A 27,049-nucleotide genomic window follows, 5' to 3' on the forward strand; every position below is an offset into this window, starting at 1 on the left:
AAGATGGAGGTGTCAACCCAGGCAGGCTACAAACTGCCAGCAGAGGGAATAGCCATTTTAAATTACTTCCAAAGCCAAAATAAATTCTCTCAAATGGAAATCTGCCTTTATCCTTATTTTCTATCTCCAGGAGATGATATGTGTTTTACTCATTATGAATCATCCTCTCCATTCCTTTCTGCTAAGGCAAAGGAGATGGAGCAAAATGTACTTACAGACCGTGCAGCGCTGGGCTCCGCTTGTGACATGATATGTGTAACAAATAAGACCATCATACAAAAAAATTCCTTGCTTTTGAATAGCACTTTACCAACCCTAATAGTATTTTAAATATAGAAGTGAAGAAATGTAGAAAACGCTTTCACTTTAAATCTCCAGATGGATTAGCTGTTCTAGGCATTTCGATTGCTTCTCACAATAATCATTTCGGTAAACAGAGAAGACACAATGTTCCGCAGTTTTTGCATGTACTCAAAACTGAGACAAAGACACGAAGGGACTAGGATCCTAAAGTTACTAACGACAGAAAGGGGCTTCCAATGTTTTCTCTTGCGACCGCTCCTTAAGCAACGCAGGGTGTTAGAAATAAACCCAGCCTGCGTATCCAACAAACAGGAAAAATACTGGTATTGTGAGGTTTCTTCTCATCCTAATTAAGTTATGTTACTTAGATATATGTATGTACATTAGTTAAAACTCGGTGGTATCTGACCATGGTGGCCTAAAGGTCTATCTTTTTTAATTCTATTTACCGTGTTTACATTTAGCATCACCTAATCGGGAATTGTTTCATAGTTTTTCACAATTGGAACATTTCTGGTGAAAAAAAAGCATTAAGTTGATGATTTAGAAATACGTGTGGTGATTGAGGGAGGGAGGATAGTGGGTGAAGGTAGGAGAGGGTACAGTGATGGGAAAAAAAACAATAAAAATGAACTGCTAGGAAAAAGAAGAACCAAATCTTATCATTTGCAACAATGTGGATGGGCTTGAGAGGGTATTATGCTGAGCGAGATAAGTCAGGCAGAGAAAGACACATGCCATGTAATTTCGCTTATATGTGGAATCTGAAAAACAAAATAAACGAACAAACAAAACCGACACAAAATCTCATAGACACAGAGGACAGACTGGATATCGCCCAGTCAGAGGGACACCGGTGGGGGGGCTGGGTGAGAAAGCGGGGGGGGGGAGGGGGGGGGGATTAAGAAGTACAAATGGGTAGTTACAAATAGTCACGGGATGTAAAGTACAGCTTCGGGGACATAGTCTATAATATCGTAATGGCTGTGGATGGTGTCAGGTGGGTGCGAGACTTATCAGGGCAATTATTTTATAAGTTATATAAATGTCTAGCCACTATGCTGTACACCTGAAACTCAGAATATTGAATTCTGAGCAATTGAAAAATAAAAATTAAAAAAAAAAAGATGCAAGGGCTTCTTAACTGAGACAGCAATTCCACCTAATTGTTCCTCTTTCAGTTTTGTGGCCCTTAGGCTGACGTGACTTGGGGAACGTCATTGGAACTGTCTCTCCCCTCAGGTTTGTTTGCTGCTTCTGCTACTGAAGTGATTTTAACAGTCTGGTCAAATGTAATTACCTTCCCTTGATGAAAAGCTTCTGGTTCTTGAAATGCAAAAGCACTGGATTTACTGCCTACTGAGTTTTAGAGAACCAAGTCAATAGGGTCTTATGTCACCAAGCAATGGGGCATGGGAGTGGTGTACAGAGGTCACAGCTAGAACTTTCATAGACTGCTGGGTGGAAGGAGAAACTCGGAAAACCACCCTGGAAAACTGTTTTTGTGGTATCTTCTACTAACATTGACCATCTACATACCTCAGTCCTAACAATTCCACGTGTGGATAGATACTTAGCAGACAGTGTCCATTCGTGCACGTACAAGAATATGCATAGCATAACTTGTTTGTAGGAGGACCAATTGGAAACAACACAAGAGTCATCAATGGCAGAATATGTAAGTATATATAAATATGTAGAAATTGGAATATTCTACAACAGTGACAAAGAATGAACCATAGGTAGATACAACATAAGGATGAATCTCAAGACATAATGTTGAGTGAAATAATCTAGATAGAAAAAAGTAAAGAAGTGCATAATATGATGCTATGCATATAATAACACTCAAAAAGAGACAAAATGAACCTATGGTGAGAAAGTCAAAAAGTAGTTAATTTGGGGAATAGTAGTGATGACAAATCAGTGTTTCATTGGAAGGCCTGGGTAGGTTGGCTCTATCTACCTGCCTGAAGTAAAACTTAACTTTAAAAAGCATATCTTCTTTTCATTGTTGTTCAATTACAGTTTTCTCCATTTTCCCCCCATCACTCTCCCCTGCCCTCCCCACCCCCACCTCCCATTCTCATTCCCCCCCTGCATTGTCTTTGTCCACAGATACCTTATACAGGTTCCCGGCCTTGACCCTCCCCCTGCTGTCCCCTGAATCTGTGGAAAGGCAATGTCAAGCATGTCTTAACAGGACATTACCTTTTCGCAGCATCACTGTGCGATTTCAGCAGGCCTCACGCCTACCTCCGCCAAGCGTGCCTGCTGCTTAGCACTGAGGGTTACGGCGCACACTGAAGAAGGAAGAGAAGCCACCTCCGGAGCTGATAACAGAAGGTGCTGCTTTACTGGCAGGGGTCAGGGTGCTGGTGTAGGTGGGAGGGGGTGTCCTATCCAAATAAGACTGAAATCACCTAGGGCCCTTTACAGCTTTGTAAATAATTTCCATTCATTGTTTCCCTTGAGTTGCCTAGCTTTTAAACATAACATTAAGAGGGTGAAAACGACAGGCTAAGCCTTACCAGTCACTTTCAGGTTTTAAACAAAAATTAAATGCCTTCTAATTGCAAGGCTGGCTAATCAGGACGATAAGCTGCCCCGGGTGTCCTGGCTACACTGCTGACCGCTCGTCCCTTCCTCCGCAGGCAGAGCCCCGCACCTGCCCGCACACAGGTGCTGCACTGCACCTGCTGCCCACGGGACGAAGCGGAGATGGCAAATGATCGGAAGCGTGTCTTTTGTTCAGACACCCTTAGAGCCGTGCAGCCAGTCTAAAGGAAATCATTCTTACTCGCTCCAAGGAACTGGAGGAAGAACTGCAGGGGTCTGGGGGCCTAAAGGCATCCTGTAACCTGTCTCCCCACTAAACATCTATACTCGCATAAATACATTGTTAGGGCTCTTCCATCCAGAAGAGTACTCTTCTATTTTAATTACCACTATCTGATACATCACCATTGTCAAGATGTTTTTCAGCTGAGAGAAAAGTGCCACACGCTCTAACCTTCCCAATGGCCCGCCCAGTCTGTAACTGTTGCCACCAGTCCTGACTTAAGGCTTCTTTTCCATTCAGACGGAGAGACTGATGCAGAGCACTAGAGCAGCTTCCAGAAGGAGCGCTACTGAAGGTAAGGCATGTCTCCCCAAGCAGTCGGGGAGAAACATGCTGAGTCGCACATAATTACTGTGTTGGAGCAAAGGCAGCGGTAGAGCAATAGGTCAGATAGCTACTGTGGTCTGCTCTTTGCAAGGCACAGCCTGAGATAATACAGAAATAATTATACGCACAAACCAGATTTTGCAAACTGCTTATTTAGTTTTCTAGGTCAGGATAGCTGGTCACATCCCTCTGAAAGTTAAGTTTTCCAGCTGACCGCAAATGGTGAGTTCACTTACATTATTTCTGTGAAGCGCTGCATATTATTTAGAAGTTCAAGGGACTGTGATGTTTATTCCTCATTCTCTGAAGGGATTTTTCCCCCTAATAAGTACTGGACTGGGGAGAGAGCGTGGAGAAAAAGCCACACTACTGTAAAAGTTTAACACCATCTTCCTCACCATGTAATTAAAACTTCATGTACATAAGGTAAGTTCCAATCGACATAACACTGAATCTACTCTAATTCGAATTTAGCATTTGCATGCTAAAATAAATATAATTTTCATAAGAATAGCCAGCTCTATGAGAACATGCTAATTTTCCCTGTTTCAATTTATCCTGTCCTCAATAATTTGCACCGCCCCCCAACAATTGCAACGGTATTACTTTGCCTTTATAGGGGAAAATGTTGATGCATCCCTTGGTCCTTGTGATTTCCAGGCTGCATCGGTGGTCTCAGAAATCTAAAGCATCCACTGTCTTAGACTTGAACAGCTCACTGAGATCTTAACTGTTAAGGAGAGGAGAGCCCCCTGTGTGTCGTGAGCACATAGCAGGGCAGAGGCCACCACCTCAGCCACGCGATGAGCGAAACGGCGACAAAGGAAGCACTCTAATTGGACAACAGATCTCACACGAGCTTTTCCATAAAGAGGCAAAAAGACAGTTTTAGGGAACATGGTCAGTGGGTTTCCAAATGGGTACGTTTGTTGTCCCATTAAGAAAAGCCAGCGCAAGAGTTCTGGGCAGGCTTCCAGCCTTGCTTGTTATGATGTGGGTCCCAGTGTCGTCATCTTGCTGGGGTTTCCAGCCACCCGGGTGTCCTTTACCAATTTCCCCCATCCTAATTGTCTTTTTCTTTCTCTCAGATACACTGCAGAGGCTCCGTGTCTCTGGAAATGAATCACTATTGGAGAGATTAATTGGAATTTTAAGACTATTAATTGTCATTTCCTCTTCCTCTTGCTTTTTTAATGTTGAAGGAAATCTACAAGGACTCTTTCAGCAACTAAAATGCCTATTTGAGAAAAAAATGTCCCAACCCCCCAAACTGCTGCTTTTCTGAGATTTTGACTCTCTGGCTTGTCAGTCATTACAACGAAGGATTCTGTAGGCTTGGTTATAAACTCCACCTGGGGATTAAAAATCATTGGTTTATATAATAAGATTAATTATATGTAACTATTAAAATATTCAATGATATCATTTCTACTCTCTAAAAGAACTCTTTCATGTTGAGAATCAGTCATTCAAGGAATGACAAGTAATTTAAAACTAAAAGAAAAGATAGTAGGTAAAAATGTGTCCCATAGGCTAGGGTCCTCTGAAAGTTTTCTTTCCCTGGAAATTGAATTTACCTTATGACACAAAGACACACACTAATGTCCCACACACTACAAAGACGCACACATACACTGGAAGACAGACACAACAGACACACATGTATACACTCAACAATTCACAGACACATTCATGTTCGTAGACATTCACGTTTACACACACACCAGACATTACTTTCCACCAGAACAAATCCTTGCCCTGGAATAACAGAGCAGCAATTATTTCAAATTCCTGTTTAACCAAGTAGCAACTGTCTCCTGCACAACAGAAAGGTAAAATTGTACCTTAGATAGAAGAACAGTCTGTGGATAACAGAATTACAGTCGTGTGCAAGTTTTAAAAATGCTTCCCTCCCTCGTGGTAAGGAGTTACAATGACAAGCCTGCCTCCAGGCTAAACAAAGCCCGCAAGCAGGACATCCGGGAGGCCTCCCGAGGCTGTGACATTTGCTGCACCAGAGAGACGAGAAGCGGGGAGTGCTACCTCTCGCCAGAACTCCACAGGCCGGGAGACGCAGGCGGAGGACAAAGGGCCTGGCCTCCCGTTCGGCCTTCCTGACTTCAGCAAGGATCCCTAGGTAAAAATTCTGGCATCTTTAAGAAGGGGACAGCCCTGGCTGGTGTGGCTCAGTGGATTGAGCACTGGCTTGCAAACCAAAGGGTCAGTGGTTCGATTCCCAGTCAGGGCACATGCCTGGGTTACAGTCCAGGTCCTCAGTTGGGAGCACGTGAGAGGCAACGACACACTAATGTTTCTTTTCTTCTCTTTCTCTCTCCCTTCCCTCTGTCTAAAAATAAATAAAATCTTTTTTTTTAAAAAAAGAAGAAGGGGAGAAAAATCGCAAAAGATAGTACTCCGAAGGGGCAACTATTTAGAAGAGTTTTAAACTACAAATATTTAAAACTGATAATAGTTTTATAAGTTCTACCAAGTTCCATGAAGTCTACATTCATTATCAACCCTTGAACGGTAAACTCCTTTTTGGTGAGGTTCATGTCGTCTTTCAGTCATTCATCCAAAAGGTGTTGTTAAAAAGCTGGGATGTGCAGGCCCTCTACTAGTGGCTGGTGACCGCAGGGTCACTGTCTTTATGGAGTGACGACACAGTGGGGATAGACTCTGAACAATCAGTTACAAAAGCATTGCTTCCTGTCTCTTTATGTCCCTCCCCAGAGGCACGTGTGGTGGTTGGCACCAAGTATGCAGTCACCGTTTACAGAAGAGAGAAGGGGGAAAGCGCAGAAAGCAAGAATCAGAAGAATAATGTTCAGAGTATTGCCACCTCCCTTACCATTTTTTCATAGAAAATATGTGGGTACTTCAGTAAGAAAGGGATACTCATGCTGGATTAGTACACACCCCATATTCAAACATAGACATATTTACTTAACCTCCATCTGAAATTATGGCCCTTAGACACATTCAGGAGTGATGATGTTTTCGGTAATGCAAACCATTGAAAACTAGTCTCTGGTCAATAAATTGGTGGCAATTAGGGCAGATAGCACAGGAAGACAAACATCACACCCTGCTGACCAAGAATAACGAGCTCATGGAACAGAAGGGACAAAAACTGCTCTGTGAGAAGCGAGATGAGCTTGAAGGCTGCTGGCAAGGAGTCAATACTGATCCAGGAAGTTTTCCATCCTGGTAGGGACGAAGCTTCCTAGGAAAGTCAGGTTGAAATGAGGTTGCAAGATATGGCCCATGGAGTGATGGGCCAGAGAGCCAAGGAGCAGTCACTCCACTTCTGCATTTAAAAAAGAAAGTAAAACATTAACAAACGTTGAGGACCCCTGTGTACTGATGACCGTGTCCAGCTCCTGGGTGGTTAGGAAGATAGTAAGACCTTCTCTTGAGGCATGTACCATTGATTAGTCAAGAGCCAGAGAAAGGGAGGCCATATGTATGTAGAAATAAAAATGCAAAAAGGGAATAGGATTGAAATGACTCATTTTTGAAAATAATAATGCAATCCTTCAATGAGGGTTTAAACAGGGTCTAGAAATCCCTTCTCAAGAATTGGAAGCGAGAAAGCTTGACCACAGCTTCATTTCATTAAAGCCACTTGCATTTTCTTCCTCAGATTAATGAACAGAGACCTTGCTGATTGAACTAAAAAGGGAGAATTACTGTTTGTGTGTGTCTGTGTGCACATGTGTGTGCACGTGTGGGTGTGTGAGATAATAGTAATTATATCTAGTAAGTGGTATTTTTTTAAATGAGTCCCTATCTTTCAAGATGCATGCATGCACATGCAGTATTTGTGTTCAGTCTGTGTTTAATAGCCAGAGTGATTCTGCTAAGACAGAAGCTAGATCGTGGCATGCTTCTAGAATGCTCCAGGGCCAAAATTTCTCACTCAGTGTAAAAACCAAAGTCCTTATGAGAGCCTACAAGGCCCATCATGATGTGCTCCACCCTGTACTGCTCAGTCCAATTTACCCCTTACTCACGTCAGCCCCAGGGACCTCGTTTCTCTTCCTGGAACATGCCAGGCGCACTCCTGCGTCTGAGCATTTGTGACTGCTGTTCCCTCGGTCTGGGACGCTCTTCCTCATGAGGTCTGCATGCTGGATCCCTCACCATCAAATGGCATCTTCTCAATATGGCCTTTCCTGACCACAAATTTAACATTCAGAACCCCAGTGTTTCCTGTCTCCCTCCCTCCTTTATTTTCTCCTTAGAACTTATTGCTTTTTAATTTACTATGTAAATTATAAATTGTATATGTTACAATCACATATAATAATGATGCGTATATTATATGTGTGTGTATCTATCTATCTCACTATATATAAATTACAAAAAGTTTCTTTTGTTTATTGTCTCTCTGCATTCAGAAACACCATGAGGACCATAATTTTTGTCTGTTTTGTTCACTGGTAAATACTCAATAAATATACACTGAACTACGTATATGTACATGATTTGTATGTGTGTGTGTCTATATTGGGTTGTGAGGTAAAATATGTTTCTTAGTGTGAATCACATTCCAAGATGCTTGTATAATATTGCCCCGGAGCGCACTTGAACGATCCCTGGGCTTGCTTAGAGTGACGACAGAGAGGCAGGTATCACACAGGCCCCCAACAGCGCTTCACACCTTCCAGACCGGGCACCCAGAACAAGTGGTGCCAAAGACAATTGGTGTGAGAAGTGTGCGTGTCAGGAGGGAGGGCCGTTCCCGGGGGAGTAGCACCAAGGCACCACAACTTGGCAAGAGAAAGTAGGCAGAGTCAGGAACTCATAAAATTTCAAGTCCCTCCAGGATGATCCAGTGCCACCTAATAATTCTACAGATGAGCCTCAAAAGTTACGCAACGATAATGTCATTTGCCACAGGCCATTGAACAGCAAATTCTGAAGGGAAGTGAAACCAGCACAGACCTGGGTCACAGGACTCCTTGCCCAATGACCTTTCAATAAAAGATCCCACCATAAAAATGAAAAGCAGAAACCTCCTTTCCCAAGCATCTGCCTGTCCTCTTTGCTTTAGTAAGACCCTGAGATTATTTCTTCAGTGAGTTGCCAATCATCTATTCCACTCAGGCCGTGACCATTTGCAAGGCTCTCTGTTTTAAAAACAAAGAGCTGCTAATGATCACTATTTCCCACAAATCAAAGCTTTAAAAATTCCTTGCCATAGCAACCAGGAGTGGTTGAATCATCTACTATTATTCCCTGAATTTCTTATGAGACCATTCTGACACCAGGACCCGAGGATGTTAAAATCAGTCAAGAATCAAAACCTCCCAACCTCACTGCCCTACTTTTCATTAGAACTAAAAAATCAGTCTGATTTTGAGTGGGCAGCTCTGTGTTTTTCCATAACCATAAAACAAAGTGCTTCAAACCTTAAAGTGCTAACCAGTGAAAACGCATCAGGGACAGCTGTCCATCACCTTGATGTGGAAGTGAAGTAAGACCATATTTGTCAGGGAGTGAATATTATTACAGAGTGAGTGGGGCACAGTTGCTTGGTTCTCCACTAGACTAAGTCCTTTGCCCATGTTAGAACTCGCAGTTTTTCTGTGGTGGGCTGAGCGAATCCAGGGGTGAGGACATTCATGACATACCTGTGTGGGACACTCTTGGATCCCGCTTCGTCCTTCGCAGAACCTGAAGCATTCAAGGGTCCTCACCCCTTCAGAGACCCTGACTTCACTCCCAGTACAGTCAGGAGGAGATGCAGTGCATCATGTGCATCCTACGCGTCCTGTCAGGGATTGGCTCCCAAATGATCGTGAGACAAAACTGTGGCCAGTGAGGCCGGGGGAAGTCTGCTGCGGGGAGGGGCCCTTCTGAGAAACATTTTCTCACTCTCCACTTTGCTCATGGTAACTGCGATGTCAAGGACTGCTGTTGTCATCCTGACATCAAAAGGAGAGCAAGGCCAGGAACAAAGCCCTTATCCCAAGAGGGCAGAGCCCGGAGAACTGCGGGGAAGCAGGTAGCGTCCGGTGCCACCCTGCTGGTGTCCCTATCTCCCGCTTCTTAGGGTTTTCCATATGTGCAGCAGAAGTATCCCACCCCATATGACAATGGCACCCTTGCAACGCTCTGGTCAGGAAGTGAGGAGGTGCGGATGTGTTTTGCCTGTTGGTGTCAGCATGAGAAAAACTGCATGAATGGCAGGTCTCAGGGACAGTGTATCTTTTGTTAGGGAAAGCTTGGCCTGTGACATTAGGAAGTAGGGGGACCCAGGTATAAAATCCACACCTGGAGTGAGATGTCAGGGCATGTGCCGAGGCCAGCACGAGGCACAGCACCTTGCCCACGTGTACTGTTGTCCTAGGCAACCTGGGACGGCCAGATTCCCCCAATGGAGGACACAGAACAACGCACCCACTGTAACCCATACCCACTTCCTCCTCTGGGTACTGGGAAAATGATGCAAATGGGAACCTAAGGAAAGCACTGAGGAAAACGTTGCCGTGCCTGCTTTGCCTTCATGCTCCCCTGAAGGGGTAGGTGTCTGTATTGTGTGTGGGCGTTTCTCTTCATTGCCATCAAAAGAAGGCAGACAGGCCATGGACAGTTTGAGGGGGCAGCCAGCCATCCTAGAAATGCACACAGGCCATTGAAGATTGACGTCTGCCCATAACAGTGGCCGCCCAGGGGACTGCGGTCCCCAAAGACGCCAGTCTTGATCTCCATAAGCTCCCCACCAGGGCCAGGTCAGCCTCCAACCTACAGAAAGTGTATCTTGCTCTAGGAGACTCCAAACCTGGGGCAAGAGGACACTCCACACCAACCTGGCACTCAAAACCAGTAGGTCTCCTAAAAGTGTTTATTGATTGGATTCTTCTAGTGAACATCATGTGGTCTTAGAAAATTTCATTTTTAACAGTCCTACTTAAGGTCTGATCAAACACATTTTTCTTCACTTGTTCAGGGTCAACGTAAACACCGTGAGAACATTTGAGACAGCTGTGCCTGTGGGATATTTTAGTCTTTCTAACAAAGTATTTACAGTACGATACTGTTATCTGACACGATCAACGGGTGTCGGCTCTTTGAATAGAAACAACAAAAGAGGCAGCAGATGACGCCCCCAGCAAGGTCTGCACACACACCCATCTAGTAGTGGAGTAAACAGAGGCAGCAGCCGAAACATCACTGGGCTAATAACACTCAGCAGCACCAGACACGCAACCAGAAACTTGGTGCCCGGATGACTTACATTCCACTGCAGAGGCATAAGAGTTGTTCCCAGGGCTTGGAAAGCTGCATAAAAATCTAATTGACTAGTCATGAGAACTGCGTTAATTGCTTTGTCCAGCACCAGTGGAGGCAGCCTGCTGCTCCCCGCCACATGTCAGCCAAAGGAAATATGTGGCAGCCATTGGGGGAAACTGGGGAAGGCTGAGCTGGCCCTACAAGCCAGCCACAGAAACACGTCTCCCTGGGACCTTCTGAGGCAGCCGGGGATGGGGAGCAGAAAAAGGCAAATGTGGAAGTAGAAATGGAAAGAGGAGGGCCCCTCACCTCGTGCTGGTCGAGATATCAGGGACTGTGGAGGGAGTGTTGCTTGTCTGATTATATCCGGTCCAGGAAGGACTTGATCTACGGGAGGGTTCCTGTCTGCTCCCTTTATGGTCTTTTCACCTTCTCATTCCTACTGTATCTTTCTTTGGGGGGGGCCTCTTAAATAGCAGCTTTATTGAGGTGGGATTCACATACCCAACAAGCCACCTGTTTAAAAGTTCACAATTCAATGCCTTTTAGTCTCTTCATAGAGATGTGCAACCATTACCACAATCAATTCTAGAACAATTCATTGCCCCAAAAGAAACCCGCACCCTTAGCCATCACCGAGGTTTCCTGCCAGCTCTCCCTAGGAAACGGCTCATCTACTTCCCGCCTCTGTGATTGGCCTCTTCTGGACAAGTCGTGGAAGTGGGATCACACAATGTGCGGTCTTCTGTAACTGTCTTCTTGCCCTTAGCATAATGTTTGCTAGGTTCACCCCTTTGTGGTATGTGTACTGTCTCATTTTTCAAAAATTTCTCTGAAGCTCTCCCTGTTGGGCTCTCATTTTACCTCTCTTTCCTTACGTGTTCACTATTTACTCTTGAAAAGTGCTTGTGAACTACAAATCAAGTTTAAAAAGAAAAGTCCTGGTCCCAAAAAGTCCATGTGACTTTATTAGGAGTGTCCTACTGCAACAAAGTGCAAATAATCCATATTATAATTTTTAAAAAATTATTTTCTCAAAATCATTAAAGGCATGTGACTGATGTGAACCAGCGACGGGGTCCTTACAGAGCTGATTCAGGGACAGGGTTAAAGGAAGGGCTGTAGCATCATTCCTATAACGAAGTGCTTGAGACAGAAACATATTCACTCACTCAACAATTAGTTATTGAGCGCCTACTGTGTGCCAGGCACTATTCTAGGCACTGGGGTTTGGCAGTGAACAAAACAAACAAAAATACCTGTTCTCGCAAGACATGTGTTTTAGTGATAAAACTATTTAAGGAAAGAAGAGAAACCAAGGGAATAATAAGCAGAAATTTCAAAGTAGTGGTTCCTTTTGAAAGAAGGAAATGAGAGAAGACTGGGGAGGGAAGGGAAAAAAGTACTCGGGAAGATGCAAAGGTAGGTAACGATCCTAGGTTAGGCGGTGGTTTTTATTTATTTATTTTTTACGGGTTATGTTGCTGCGCTTCGTGACTTGTATGTGTCACAGGTGCTCATTTACCTATCTTGAATATTACATCAAGTATAATTTGAAAAGAGCCCCTCCTCTGGCTTGGAAAGTATCAACAGTGGCGTCCCTTTGGATGAGAGATTTGTCCGGGCTAATTTTAAAAGTTTAAGGGAATGTGGGATGCACAGTGAGGTCTGGCACTGAGTAGAGAAATTCTAAACTGGTGCGGTTACCCTTCAAGGTTCTGCCAGGCTGTGCAACAAGAGCAAGGTACCATATTTAGGGGAGATCTTTCCAGTTGTCTTAGAAGATCATGAAGTCTGAGCGGTCACGGATCATCCCGCAAAGGAACCTGTGGAGCAGCTACGTTAGAAGGGGAACTTCATGAGACCAGACATTTTAATGTTTTGTTCACACATTCTCAATTTGCAAGTCTCTTTCACAGACACTATCCCATTTGATTCTCTCAACAAGGATTATTATCTGTTTTTCAGATGAGAAAATGGAAATTCAGAGAGGCCCAAGGGAACACAGCCAGTGGGTCCCCACCTCCCCAGCATGTGTCCCACAGCACTGACCTCGAAGTTCAGAGTTCAAATGAACACACATTTACTTCAAATCCTTTACAAAATCCCCAAAACAAATGATGGAAGTCAATTTCAGAGTTAAATGTAAAGTGATGGAAACACCAGTCCACTCTAGAGGCAGAAAACGAATGGAACGTAACACCCAAAGGAGCACCAGCTTAAACTACGTACGGACTCAGAAACATGTTTCCACGAATTCCTGAATGACAGATTTACACTCGGCGATTTATGAAAAATAAGATGAGTACTGGGCGCCTCTTCCTGACAGGCTGCTGCACATTTTTACAAAATACCCTCTAGAGCTATTCTTGAGGCTGGAATATAGAACCAAATAAGTACCAGGGCAATTACTATGTTCTTATGACAAATTACATTGTCTAATTCAAAATCCTGTCTTCTCTTTGTACCCGCCTAGGATTTTCTGTGGTTATGTTCCTAAACTGAATCTGACACTCTGTCAAAGGAGTTTACAGAGTCTCCAGGAACCGCCTTTTCCTCCAAGGAAAAAATTCATATTTTTAAGGGACAAAAAGCATGTGGGTTGTTTTGGCTGCTTGAAACAAGCCTAGGGCGCTCACATGGACAAAGTTCAACCCTCAGGCCTATTAACATCACAGAGAAGAAAAATATGCCCTGGTCACTGAGAGCACCTTCAACCCTGGACATTGATCCCCCAGATCAGGAGATAAAAGAGAGGGCACCTGGCTTCAGCTAAGCAGGTCCCAACCAGAGACTAACAACTCACAGGGCACTTCCTGAAGGCGACATAATAATGTCCTCCTTGCCCATGAAAGTCAGCAAAATAGTATTATTTACCCAATAAACATGGTTTAACGGTCTCTCTGTCTATGGGGACAAACACTGTAAAACGGAATGGCTAATTTTTCCTATAATAAAGTGAATTTGAATGAGCAACTTAAATCAATATTAGGCAGCCAAATTATGTGTATTAATATCTACACATCATTAGCACAATCCCAAATGAATTCTTTTATTACTAGAAGATGCTGGGCTTGACTTTTCATTTCCCTTGATATTAATTTATATGTAATATATTTGGTTGGAAATAACTTCTTGAAACCTAAGCCACTGCTGCTTTCTGTGTATACGTATACACAGAAACACATGAAAACAGACATGCGTATGCCTGCAAGGAGACACATACACACATTCACGTCAGGAAGTCTCAGCGCAGGGACTATCACACAAAGATTTCCTGCACAGGTCAAGAGAAAAATGAGCCCCTTATTCTCTCAGCTCCTCTCTCCAACTTTGTAGCAATGCACTATTGCAGGCTTTCTTTGGAAGGAGGTGCACCTAAATCTAACAAGTAAATATGGAAAGTCTAGAATTATGGTGAAGCAAAAAACAAAGCACAAAGCCTACATAAACAAGAATCGGGTAAAAGCCCCCACCTGTCCCTCTCTATAGTATTTTGTTTCGCCATCACTGTACAGACCCAGTAAAATGACGGACAGCTCTCGATATCTGGGACTAAAACAAACAGGGACCTGAGAAGCCGGGCCGAACAGGGCCTTGGGAGGGGGAGGGGAGTTTCTGGCTAGGAGAGTGGGCAGGGCCGCAACCCTGGGGGCTGCTGGTCAGTGAACCAGCAGGTTCTGTATGGTGGCCACTGTGATAAAGGCTAGAACATTCTCACTGGAGTTGTCCAGACCAGTGCTCTCTCATGCAAATATAATGAGTCACATACGTAATTTTAAATATTTCTAATAGTTACATTAAATATTTTTGAAGAGGTGAAACGAATATTTAATTAATTTTCTTTACCCTACTATCCAAAAAATGTCATCATTCCAACATATAATCAATGTAATATTTGGAATTGTCTTTTTGTTTTGTACTAAGTTTTCAACTCTGGGGTGTGTTTTACTTGCAGCACATCTCAGTTTGGACTCGCCGCACTTCGAGGGCTTCCTAGCCCCTCTGGCCAGCACATCGGACGGTGCAGGCCTAGGACCGCTGAAGCCGCCCCTTGCAGCACAATGCTGCAGCCCCACACCCTAGTAGATGCTGCGGAAGATTTACCCACAAAACGACACACCTTGCTTCCTGCTGATTTGATATCCCAACACTGATCTCTCAGGTGTATTCCTTGGAAGCAGAATTACTGAAGAAAAACACTTTAGGATGCTAGTGTGGCGTTAACTGAAATCATAAGGAAGTGCTAGGTCCTGTTGCCGTGAGGAAGATAGAGGCTAGTGGTCAGCCAGGACTGACGGTACAGAGGGCAATGACGGGGCACCACGAAATCCAGGACTGGTGCTCTGTTGAGACAGAATTGCATACAGGTGTCACCCAAGTGATTCTGTGATTCATACTGCCCTAAATGTATGATCTGAGTTATGGCAGTAGTGAGCACGCCGTGCATGCAGCCGTCTTCCGACTATCCCAGCTTCTGAGTCCAATGGCCTCTTTCTTAACAGTTGCTTGACACGTTAAAGATACCTCCTACCTTTCCAATTTTTTGTTGCACTCGAGGATGGTAACAGAAGTTCAAGGAGGAGGCAGCTTCCTTTTCTTAGGAACTGTCATGTTCTTGCATCTTATTTGCATGCATTTTCCCTCAATTAAAAGTGCTGAAATTCCAAATGCTAACTTTATTTTCTACAACCAGCGTGCATTTGCTTTGCCCCATATGTGGGCCTTTTGCAGGAGCAAAGTACTTCTAGGCCAATGATGTGCTGATCGCCAAGCTGGGAGACAATCTCTTTCAAATAGTATGGCTTAGATATGCCACCAGCAACCTCAGCTCACACATTCACGATTTTCCTATTTTCTTTATGATGCTTTGGAAGAGATCCAATGATAAGATCCAAACTTCTTCTGGATGATGGCATTTTTTCCTCTTTGAGGGGGAAATATCAACTCACTAGGGGATTATTTCTAAAAGAAATAGGGTTGCCACTAGACAAACTGCAGACCTTTTTATAAAGCTTGAATCCAACTTCAGGACTAGTTTTTAAACATTTTAATTACTCTCCCCCCACCGATCCCCCAGCTGTCCTTCCACAGTTCTCCTCAAAGTTATGAAAATATTACTTTTTTAAAAGAAAAGCTGATTTGCAAAATTCGTAAAGTATAACCTAAGCCGCACAAGAAGCAAACACAAAAATGGGAGAACATTCTATCAAATTTCCCATCCTTCCTGTATTAACTATACACTAGTAAGGTCTCTGTCCTAGAACTACTAACCCTGTCCACCAGAGCTGCCCAACAGAATCTTCTGCAAAATGACGGGAATGTTCTGTTTCTGGTGGTGTACAATGGCAGACACTAGCCTGTGTGCAACTGAGCACTTGAAAAGTGTCCAGTGCAGTTGAGGAACTGAATTATTTAAATTTAAATTTAAATGGCTACCTGTGGCTAGCGACTACCATATTGAACAGCACGGCCTAACACCAATAGGACGGCAGGCCCTACGTCACCAGAGTCTTTGTGCCTCCGTCGGCATAGCAGCCTGGAGAACTCAGGCCCATTTAAAGTACAAAGCACTTTGTGACTTCTTTTTTGAAGATATTAAATAATTAAGCAGAACAGCCTCTATGAAGTCAGACAGGAAAAACGTCTGCAAGACATTCTCGAAGGATGATGCTACTCTGTCAGATGAGCCAGGAAGAGAAATGGAGAATTAATGTTCTGAGAGCATGGCTCCTAGATAGTGGGTCCAGCTGCAGCCCCACCCCAGACTAGCTGAGCAGCTCTGGCCAGTGCCTGGGGTTCCCTGGGCCCTAAGGCTCTTACTTACACACCGTTGGACAACCACTGAACAACCTCCAAGGTCCCTCCTCACTCTGAACTGACAATGAAATGTAAAGTCAATCCAGCTCGGGAGAAAAATAATTCTCGGGGAGCGATTGTGTGTGGTCTATCTGAACTGCTTCCATAATTTCGCTTCCTTTACTTTTTCACTTAGGATAGAAGCTAAAAAACATATAGTCTGCTGCCTGAAAGCTCAGAATCTGGGAGCGTCATGTGGTGATAACTAGACTCTCTGTGCTCACGCACAATGGAGTGCTGTTAAAACTCCAGTGAAGATAATCAACTGAATGCAAAGTATTACCATTCTTTTTTCCCCCTTATGTTTTTCTTTCTTTTGAACAATTTTCAGTGACATTTTCATTGCAAGAATAGTGCAGCCCTGACCAGTGCGGCTCAGTGGGTTGGGTGTTCTCCTGCAAAGTGAAAGGCTGCCATTTTGATTCCTGGTCAGGGCACACGCCTGGGTTGCAGGTTCAGTCCCCTGTTGGAGCACCTGTGAGAAGCAGCTGCTCGATGCTTCTCTCTCACATCGATGTTTCTCTCTCTATTTCTTTCTCCCTTCCTCTCTCTCAAAAAATAAATAAAATCTTACAATAAAAAGAGTAGTGCAATGAACACCTATGCACCCTTCATCTGGCAATACTGTTAACTACAGTTGCACGCAAGTCCAATGCCCTAGGTGTTCTCTCTGCAGAGTGATGACTTGGTAACGTCTCCATGTTACAACGCTGGTGAAAATAAGCCTTGGTCAGGCTGAGTGAGGATCTGAATAACTCCTGAACCTCAGCCCAACTACGTTACTGTGTTTTCCCTGTTAAACATGAACATGTAGCTCAGCCTTCAACTTTGATGTCGAAAACTTTTATAACAGAGACAGAAATAAACCACCCCCTTAGGAAGGAAGAAAATGGTCTTTGAAATTAAGAAGACACCGTTCTAATACTAGCACCTCAAATCCAAGCTCTGTGGCCTCTGTGAACCTATTTCTTTGTTTGCCAAATGGGATATGTCTACCTCAGAGAAACATTGTGAGAATTACATACAATGATGTAAACAGAACGACATGAAGCAGCCATTCAGTACTGCTAGTTGCTTTGACAGTTTATAAGCATTTTCCCAAACAGTGCTTTGGGAATGGCAACGCTGTGGGATAAAGTCATCAGATACGGCTGTTTCTGGTTTACAGCCAAGTGAACTGAGCCGCAGAGATGTTAAGAGAGGGAGGGAGGAAAGGAAGAGAAGCAGCACCTCATGAAGGGGCGTGAAGGCCAGGTCTGTGGGAGCCTACGCTTCAATCACCTCTGTGAACGCTTGCGTCTACCCCAGGAAACAGGCTGTCACAGCCACAGTTTGCAGAGAGGTGTTTGAGGCTCAGAGAGGCTAATTGCACCCAAGATCACACCGCTAGGTAGTTGCAAGGTTTGGCGAAGTATCTGGTGCAGATGCCTGTGTTCAGGGTTTGGGAGCCTTGGTTAAGGGCTCAAGGTCCCTGGTTAAGGGTTTGAGGGCTCCGAAGGTCCAAAGGCCTTGGCTAAGGATTTCGATGCTCTGGTTAAAGGCTTAAGTGTTCAGATCTTGTTCTGTCTCCAATTTCAGGGCTCTTCCCGCTCCTTCTCAGGAAGACACATTTCAGAAGGTGGACTCAGTCTCTGGCTCGAGGAAGCAAACTGTCTCCACAGCTCTAGCTGATTCTGCCAGGCCGCTCCTGGCATCCAGCTTCTCCTTGTGGAAAAGCACTCTCCCCAGCAGGCCACCGGGGCAAGGGGTGACTGGCAGCCTGCACAGTGGGCAGGATTAGCTCAACTGCAGAGCTCTAACCGATGATGTAACCTCAGGCCCGAGGTGATTGCAGCATTTAAATAAGGTTATTCACGGAACACCTTTTTTAGAGAATGTCTGTGGGAACTTAGGTGTCGAATGATTTAAAAGAACACTCTATACTGCTGAGGTTATATGGAGAATGGGCTGGAGCTGGGTGACTTTGACAGGCCATATTGTTGAAGCAAGGTAGCGCTATAACTAGGCCACACAGTAAAGGCTATAGTCAAAGACTGGCCCCACAAAGATGTCTGATTAATAATAAATGAGGGAAAAAGCAGGCTCTTTGTACAAGCAGCTGGTGGATGGCTCTCCCTGGGTGCACAGTTGAAAAAGTTTGATCAACACTTGGCAACACACACACGCCAGGTCTTCAGCATCAGACCCCAGTAGTCAGCCGCATGGGTCCCGTGGCTGAACAGATGCGTGTGAGGCTAGAGCATTCCTAACGGGGTTTTCCTCTAGTCATGGAAACTCTAGATAAACCCCCACTTTTGTTAGTAACTCTGAGACACATGAGTGCGTTTTATCACACCAACCAGCTACCTCAGAGATTCAGACATCCATCTTAACCCTCTGACCGGAAGTCACATGAGAAACAGAAAACCGCTTCCTCTCCCGCTGAGCAAAGGGAAGGAAAGGCCGGAAGGTGCTGAGAGGATTTGGAAACCATTAGCAGTAAAGTAGACCAAATGCAGGATTTATGGGGAAAAAATCTCTAGATAGACATTTGACCAACATAATAACAGGTGAGAAAAGCAGAAGGAAGAGAGAAAGGGAAGGAGGGAGGCAAAGAGGAAGGGAAAAAAAGGAAAGAAGGAAAGAAGGAAGGAAGAAAGGAAGGAAGGATGGAAGGAAGGCCGGCCATTCATTTTGGACATTAAGTGACATATTTCAGGAGCCATAAAATATGAATATATTCATAAAAGAGTAACAATTGGTGGGTGGTAGATAGATGCTACTAATCATACATCCATCACTAGGTCTGTTGCTCTTTCTTTATATCTAACTAATTGGCAGAAATCCTGATTTTCTGGCAGAAAACTCTTTTCCAGAACACGCCTGTGCGACATAGCTCCTGTGCAGGTTTTCCAACCCCAGCGTCTGGTTATTTTTGCCACTGCCCAGAAACAGGAGACCCTGCAGAGCAGCAGACGGCCCCCAGCAGGACCGACACTGGGGCCAGGCCCCAGATGGCAGCTCAGAGAACACAATGTCCAGCTCGACCCTGCACAGACTGGCCTCGGAAAATACCTGCTTTCTGCGACCCCTAAAAGCTTACCAAATGACAGGGCCATTCAAAACCCTCCATAGGGTTGGTGGGCGTAGGGGGAATCTGGCATTTTCCCAAAAGTGCCCAAGTCAGCGGGCCCTTGACAGACACTACGAACATTCTGTCCTGCTTAAGCAAGACCTCCTTGCCTCTGATTCTATGTCCCTGGGTCCTTCTAGGTCACCTCAGATGGACAGCGAAACGCTAATCATTTAAAATGAGGTGTGGAAAAGTCACCAGGAAGAGAGCAAGGAACAATACTGTGCATCCGAGTGAGCAATGTCTCTCAGGGAGTTCATTTTAGCTCTCTGATTTCTCTTACTTGAGTTTTTTATTGAAATTGCAATTTTTAAAATGATTTTATTTATTTATTTTTAGAGAGAGGGGAAGGGAGGGAGAAAGAGGGAAAGTAACAGCAATGTGTGGTTGCTTCTCACACGCCCCCTACTGGGGATCTTGCCTGCAACCCAAGCATGTGCCCTGACTAGGAATCAAATCAGCAACATTTTGGTTTGCAGGCCGGCACTCAATCCACTGAGCCATACCTGCCAGGGCTGAAATCGCAATTTTTTTCTTTTGTGACTTAAAATAACAAAGGTAATCAAATCTTCTGACCATTCTAGGTGATTATGATTCTAAATTACCAGCAGTTATTACTAAAACAAAGGTACAGAAATTGCGTTTACACATAATCAAATATTTCTGAAGAATCCAAATGTCCAAAAGAAGACTTCTCTGTTTCAACAACGACACCTTGTTTTGTAATATTAGATATATAGAGTTTTTGATTACACATATGTAAGTCCTGGTAGCATTTTTATACTTCAGTTTTACCTTCTGCATCTGGAAATATAAAGATTTGCATATGTCACCAGTTGTGGCCCTCCAATAATGAGTAATGAAAATGCCTGTTTATCATTTCTAGGATCAGCACCCATGTGACAGCAGAAAGCAGCATTACAGTCAGGCCTCTGTAGCCACGGATGTGGAGGACTGACTACATGCACTGATCTATGCCATTTTCTATGAGGGCTTGAGCATCCTTGAATTGGTACCCATGGGGGTCCTGGAACCCATCCCCAGTGGACGAAGGGACAACTGTGTTTACCTGGCCCACACTGCTGTTGCATAGAATGTGGTGAAATAACTCCCTTAGTCCATTGAGGAGTGTTCTTTTCCCAAGTAAGGTTTGATAACTGCACCTAATACTGATTTTTACTCTTTTTCATTTGCATTTTAATTTAAAAAGTCTATCTTGATTTCAATTCTGTAATGTAGCATGTTTATGTTCTCAAAATCTTAAAAACTCCTTATCCCAGGGTCATATAATTTTTTTCTTTTTTTACCTAGTTCAGTTACTGGAAAACATCTCGTAGCTTCTTTATGCGTTACTTTACCTGAGTTGTTTTCTTTGCAGTTATCCACTTGGCCATTGCATTGCTACATGTGAAAAGTTCTCATTTCAATTATAAAAGCAACTATAACCCATGATGATTAAGAAAACTATTTTGCAAATCAACCACAGTTTACTTCAGAGTATAATCACAGGCTAGATTAAAGGCTTAAAAATAGGGACTTTTTATTCGATTTAAAGAAAAATAAAAGTAATCAAACCTTCCTGCCAATCTAGGTGATTGTGAATTTTAATTACCAGCAGTTATCATTAAAACAAAGGCAAAGCAATTTCTTGTACACATAATTGAATATTCCAGGAGAAAATTTCTAAAGAGTTCTCAAAAATGTATTTAAAAATTAATTTTAATCTAGTTATTTCATTTGTTATGTCTCGCTTGGTAATATAGACAAAATGACATACATGGATGATGTGGTTCAACTGCAGCAAGTGTGAACATATTCTCAGGAAAGTCCAATTTTGGGCTTAATACTAAATAAATGATTAGATATTTACTCTTTGCGCAAACACAACCAGATCTAAATCTTCCACAGCTACTTTTTAAGAGAGGTTTAACCCGTGTTATTCGAGTTCGCCTCCCCACAGGCTGGATGCTACAGAATCAACTGTTCATTTTTCAGTGTTCAGTTGTCCAAATGTGTCCTAAGGCACCCAAAGCTGTGTCATTAAATCCATTGGTACCTGAACAGAAACACATCCTCTTACATCAGCAGCAGCAGGGAGTGACCTGGCAGGTCTGTGTGCCATGTGGCTCATGGCTCTATAAGCATAACTGTACAGAGAAGAGGAACCACTGGGAAAAAAATGATCAATAGCCCAAGAAAGGAAGTTAAAAATTAGGTCATGAACTTCATCTCCAGGCATTTGGCTAAGTTCTTTCCTCTTCCTGAAATGCCTTCCCCTTTCTCTACTTTCTGGAAAAATCCTACTAATGCTTCAAGGCCAAACACATACGTCACCTACACTGACCCCTCTAAACTGAGGTCATCCTCTCTTCCCCATTCTCTCCTCCACATACTTCATCTCCCCTGGCTGGAACACAGACTGATATTGGCTTGTCCGCCCCTGCTGCTGGAAGGTGAGGGAAGGGGTCTTGATTCATCTTTTCATTCCCAACACTTGGGGCTCTGCCGGAAACCTAAAAGACACCTAATAAATGCTTGTTTAATGGAGCCCAAAACTCAAGATCAAATCTCACATGCAACGTAAGAGGCAGATTTTACGTGTGTTGGACTTATTTCTGTGCCTAGAGTCCGAGCCAGTGACTGCCCTTATGTTTGTTTGTTTTTCATTCCTCCAAGGAGCAAAATTCATTCACATCAAGTACTGAGGTGTCATGCCCTGTGTTAAATGCTTTACACACACTAACAAGCAGGTCCTATGGCTAGCATTTGCCTCATTTGTGGAAAATTGAGGTTTAAAGAAGTTAAATAATTCACCCCAAGTTACCCAGCTGGTCAGTGGCAGATCCAGAATTCAAGGACAATAACCCCAGAACTTCAGAGGTAGAAGGAATCTCAAAATTATTTTTCTCGCTGAACCTCCTTGGAGCTGAGGTTTATGACTTACTGCTGGGTACATAGTAGGCTCTCCAAAGTGGTTGAGATTGGTTGATGGAGAGCCCTAATTTCTCAGACTGTGACCTTTGCCTGGGAGAACCCAGCTGCCACCACAACAGGCTCTATTCTTTCCTGCCCAACACCTCTCACAGGTGTGAATTGTGTGTGTCTTCTGAATTATTCATGCTTCACACCATGAGAAGTGTGTTTAAAAAGAGAACTACAGTTCTCATTATTTTTCAAGACAAAGTGCCTGATTAATTGGTGAAATAGACCATATAAGCCCATGGCCCAGGTTGATTCACATCAAATCATATATCCATGCCCACTTTTTGAATTTCAGCTTTCACACAATTCCTCTTTCCATTAGGATTTAAAACAGTGATAGCTGAGCAGGAAAGAGAACCATCGACCACCATAAGCACCTCCAGCCTATCTGCAAAGCAATACCATCATCTAAATAAAGCTTGTAAGTACCGCTGCTTCAAACCCGTGTGTTCTCCCTAAGGCTGAGTTAGGTTTTCCAGTGAGATTTCTTACACTGTACCAAGACCTGAAAATTCAGATGCCACATCACCTGTAATTTACACCATCAGTAAATCATGCAAAACTACTGCCTTCCGGTTCTTTCTCCATCCTTCTTTCCTGTTAGCTCCCTCTCCCTCTTGAGTTGATTTTCTAAGTGGGAAGTTTTATGAGAGGGATAACCATATGCTAATCATGAGCCAACATCACTGTATTTCAAATTCAATGCTAGTCAACCAAAATGAATTGAAAAGCAGCAGCAGTGGGTTGAGGGTACTAAAAATAAGCTGTAGCATTTGCTGAGTTCTCAGAATTAAAACCACAGGCAGTCAACTTGTTGCTGTTCTTAATAAGATATGACTGTTCTGTCCCATTGGCTGCTACTACAAGAAACTTGAACTGTGTATACGCCTAACAGCACTGTGTTCTTGGTTAGTTGGCAAATGATCAGGCAAGGAAGTGCTGTTTCCCTGGAACTAAACCTGCCAAAAAAGATAACAGATGGCTTTCAAGTGATCATATTGTGCCACATCACAATTGCACCGTAGTCAAATTCACCTTGCATTTATGATTTAATTGGTCACACATCTACAGATATGGTTCCTTGATGCCTGGCTTGCTGTCCAGTGTCTCCAACAAGGTGTTTCTTTCTTTGAGTTTAATTTTGGGTAATAAAAAATAATACATAATAGGAATTAATACAATGTTAATATCCTCAGTATTTCCATTAGGACTTCAAGAGCTTCTTTACCCCTGAATGCTCTATGCTACACTAAGCGTCTTATCAGATATCCCTTGAACGTTTGTCATTAAAGTTTTCAGTAACCAAAGAGGTAGAAGAATTCTACCTAATGCTTCATTGTGATTAGAAACCTGTCATGCTCAGAAGCCAGTAGGGGTGCTTCTATTGATTCCTGCGCCTTCAGATTCATTAGTAATTTTTTTCTCTTCAATTAGACCCTCTGACCAACCATAGAAAAGCTGAAAGAAGCCCTTCTTCTCAGCTGTACGGGGGGAGGGAGGGGATGTATGCCTGGAAAGTGAAATTACAGAGCGTGTTCCAAGAGGCCATACAGGGAAAATCTCTCAATCTCTCTCAATCTCTCTCTCTCTCTCTCTCAATCTCTCTCAATCTCTCTCTCTCTCCCCCCTCCCCCCTCACACACACGCGCACACACACACACGCACACAAACGTATAACGAGGCAAATTGTCAGAGGTTGGGCTCGACCTCCCGTTCCCTAACTGGCTTCAATCAGGACCAGAGGGACACAGTCCCTTCACCACTTCCATCTCAAACCCGTGCCCCAAGCGTGTCTCTCCATGGAGCTAATTTCTGAAACAAACAAAGAAAATCAAGTCTGCGAGGAGCGAGGGTTTGATCCCCTTTGCCTTGAATTCGGGCAGCCAGCGTAGAGGAGCCGCATTTGCAAGCGGGTCGGGGCGCCCAGCGTCACCCTAACCTTTCACGCCCCGCCAGCCCCGGTTCCAGCTGCGCCAGAAAGTGCGAGCCTGCCTGCTCCTTTCGCTTCTCCCTGCTGCTCCCCAAATCCCCAGAACGCCTGTGTCCGCACACTAAGGGCGCCACCGCTCTCCCACCTCTGCGCTGTCAGATGTCAGGCACGGAGGTGCTGTGGGCGCCGAGGGTGCTGGCACACCAAACAAGTGTCACGCCGCACGCCTGCTCTCACTCTGATTGAGCGGGCAGGGCGGCCACAGGTAGGTTCTATCCATCCCAGGGCGCCGGCGAGAGCCCCGGCGCGGCAGCCGCGCCCGACAAGCTGAAACTCACCGGAGGACACCGAGGAGCCGGACAGGCTGGAGTTGCTGGACGCTGCCATCTCCGCGCGCCCCGCGCGTCGCTGCTCGCTCAGCCCCGGTGCGGACGCAGCCTCCGCTGCCCTCGCCCGGCTGCTCTCAGCCTCCGCGGCCCCCAGCCCATGGCAAAGTCCTGGGGACGCGCAGAAAGCACCAGCCTCTGGACTCTGCCTGCACTTCCTGCTCCACCAGATGACGCGCTGCTGCCGCCGCTATTTATTTGTGGTTTCCGTCCCTCTCCGAGCCTTTGCACCGCTTTTCTCCGGGTGTTGGGCGGTAGGTAGGTGGGAGTGGAGAGAGGCCAAGCGGTGGCCGGAGCGGACCTATAGTGACTCCAGCCGATCCCCAGCTGCGGTTAGCGCTCCGCCGCGCGCGGCCGGGACCAGGGCGCCGGGGCGTCCCCGAGTCACCCCGCCAGCTCCCCGCACCCTCCCCTAGGCTCCTGCCTTCCCAGAGGCACTTGAAGCAGCCCGGGCAAAGGCGGCGGGAGACAGACAGACAGAGCGACCTCCCCCTTTTCCCTCCGCCCCAACTCCGCTCGCGCGCACACAAAGGAAGGAGAGGAGACGCGGGAGTTCGGGGGCTGGTTTAGCAGCGGCGGGCTTGACAGCTCCTGCGTCGGGGGCTGGAGGGGGAGACTGCGTGCTGCCGGCGGGAGGACACTGGACCTAGGTGCGGGATCCCTAGGTACTGGAGAGGCTGCCGGGGGGCGCGGGGCGAGCGCGGCTGCCGTGCGCGGCGCCGCTCCAATGGTTTGAAGGCGACTGGCAGTGAAGAGTGGGGGGAAGGTGTTGGGGCTCTCCGCGCCTGGCCAGACTAAGGAGAGCGGCGAGAGGGCCGAGGTGGAAAAGGGAGGGCAAAGGCGAGGTCACTAAGGACACGTCGTTAGGCGGGAGAGGGCCTAGGATGCCAAGAGACTGTGGAGCGCTCCCTCCGCTCCCCTCCAAATTGTCCTTTGTTGTTCAGGAGCTAATGGTCCCAGCCCTGCAAGAAGGTAAGTTTTCTAAAACACCCTGAAAACACCCAGCAAAACAATCCAGCTGCACTTAAGTACCCCAGCCATGGACAGTGCCTGACGGGTCCACGGGGCTTTTGAGGCTGGCCTTCAAAGAAATAGAGACGGTCCAAATATGTCATCAGGCCCACACAAAGCCGGGTGTCAAAGAGAAAGAGGTTCTTTGACTTTGTCTTGGAAAGGATCCGCACAAAAGACAGAAGACTGGCTGGCCACAGGTCCGACGGTGCTTTTCAGGATAAGGAACTGCTCAGGTGTGTGAGCCAGAGACTGGAGCACGAGGTGTGCCCCCCCCCGCCCCCCGCCCATATTTAAACCTAAATTAATTTCACTGGGAGGAAATACCATGCAGATTTTTTTAAAAGTCTATTTCAAGCTCCCAGCAGGGTAATGGGTTCTTTCAATCCTGAAGCAACAGAAAACTGTGAAATTTGAACAGAAATTGTTAGATCAAAGGGAAAAGCAAACATTAAAGGAATGAAAGTACTCTCATTATGTAGCAAAGTGGAGAGTGTTCACATTGGGGAAGTTCAATTTTAAAAAATGTGGTTAAAAGGACATAGTCAGTTTAAAAATTATTAGGAGTGACACAGGAACAGCAGCAGCCAGACCTAGGGGGTCACATCAACCAAGCACCTATCATACGGTGAATAGTAAATGTTGAATAATCGCACTATGCACCCATGTCACATTTTCTAGTTGATTTTAAACTATTTTTTAAAAAGTCCCTCCAGGACGCCACCCCAGTCTATCTTCCCAATAAGGCGCCTTTTTTTTTTTTTTTTTTTTTTTTTAATGCAGCTCGGTGAATAGTTGAGGCCTCGTGAGCACTCTCCAGTCACTTTGGACTGAATCTCCCTTGCCCCCCACTCACCCCCACCCCCATTTTTCCTCTTCTTGTGCCATGCAGCCCTGATGCTGCCTAAACTGGAGCCAGCCCTTCAGGGACATATGGCCCATCACAACCTTGACCTCTCTATCAGAATGGAACTTCCTGTTTTCCCGGAGTTCTTCTGATCAAAGACGACATCTACTTGTTTGACAAGAAATCAATGCGTCCTTGCAGATCTCTA

General features: G+C 45.0%; 1 protein-coding gene across 2 annotated transcripts in view; it reads right to left on the reverse strand.

Annotated features, from left to right (window-relative positions):
- Window positions 1-25,805, reverse strand: part of CHN2 (chimerin 2) — a 253,681-nt gene extending 227,876 nt beyond the window's left edge. The window contains exon 1 of one of the 2 annotated variants that reach the window (XM_054564485.1): window positions 24,936-25,805. In XM_054564485.1, coding sequence (XP_054420460.1) covers window positions 24,936-24,984 — 49 coding nt within the window. In that variant the 5' untranslated portion in view covers window positions 24,985-25,805. The remainder of the gene's footprint in view (window positions 1-24,935) is intronic. The other variant, XM_054564484.1, reaches the window with a different exon arrangement.
- Between the last annotated feature and the right edge of the window lie 1,244 nt (window positions 25,806-27,049).

Source organism: Pteronotus mesoamericanus, unplaced genomic scaffold (genome assembly GCF_021234165.1).
Source record: "Pteronotus mesoamericanus isolate MK-2021 breed Mesoamerican mustached bat unplaced genomic scaffold, CSHL_Meso_final scaffold_85, whole genome shotgun sequence".
NCBI lineage: Eukaryota > Metazoa > Chordata > Mammalia > Chiroptera > Mormoopidae > Pteronotus > Pteronotus mesoamericanus.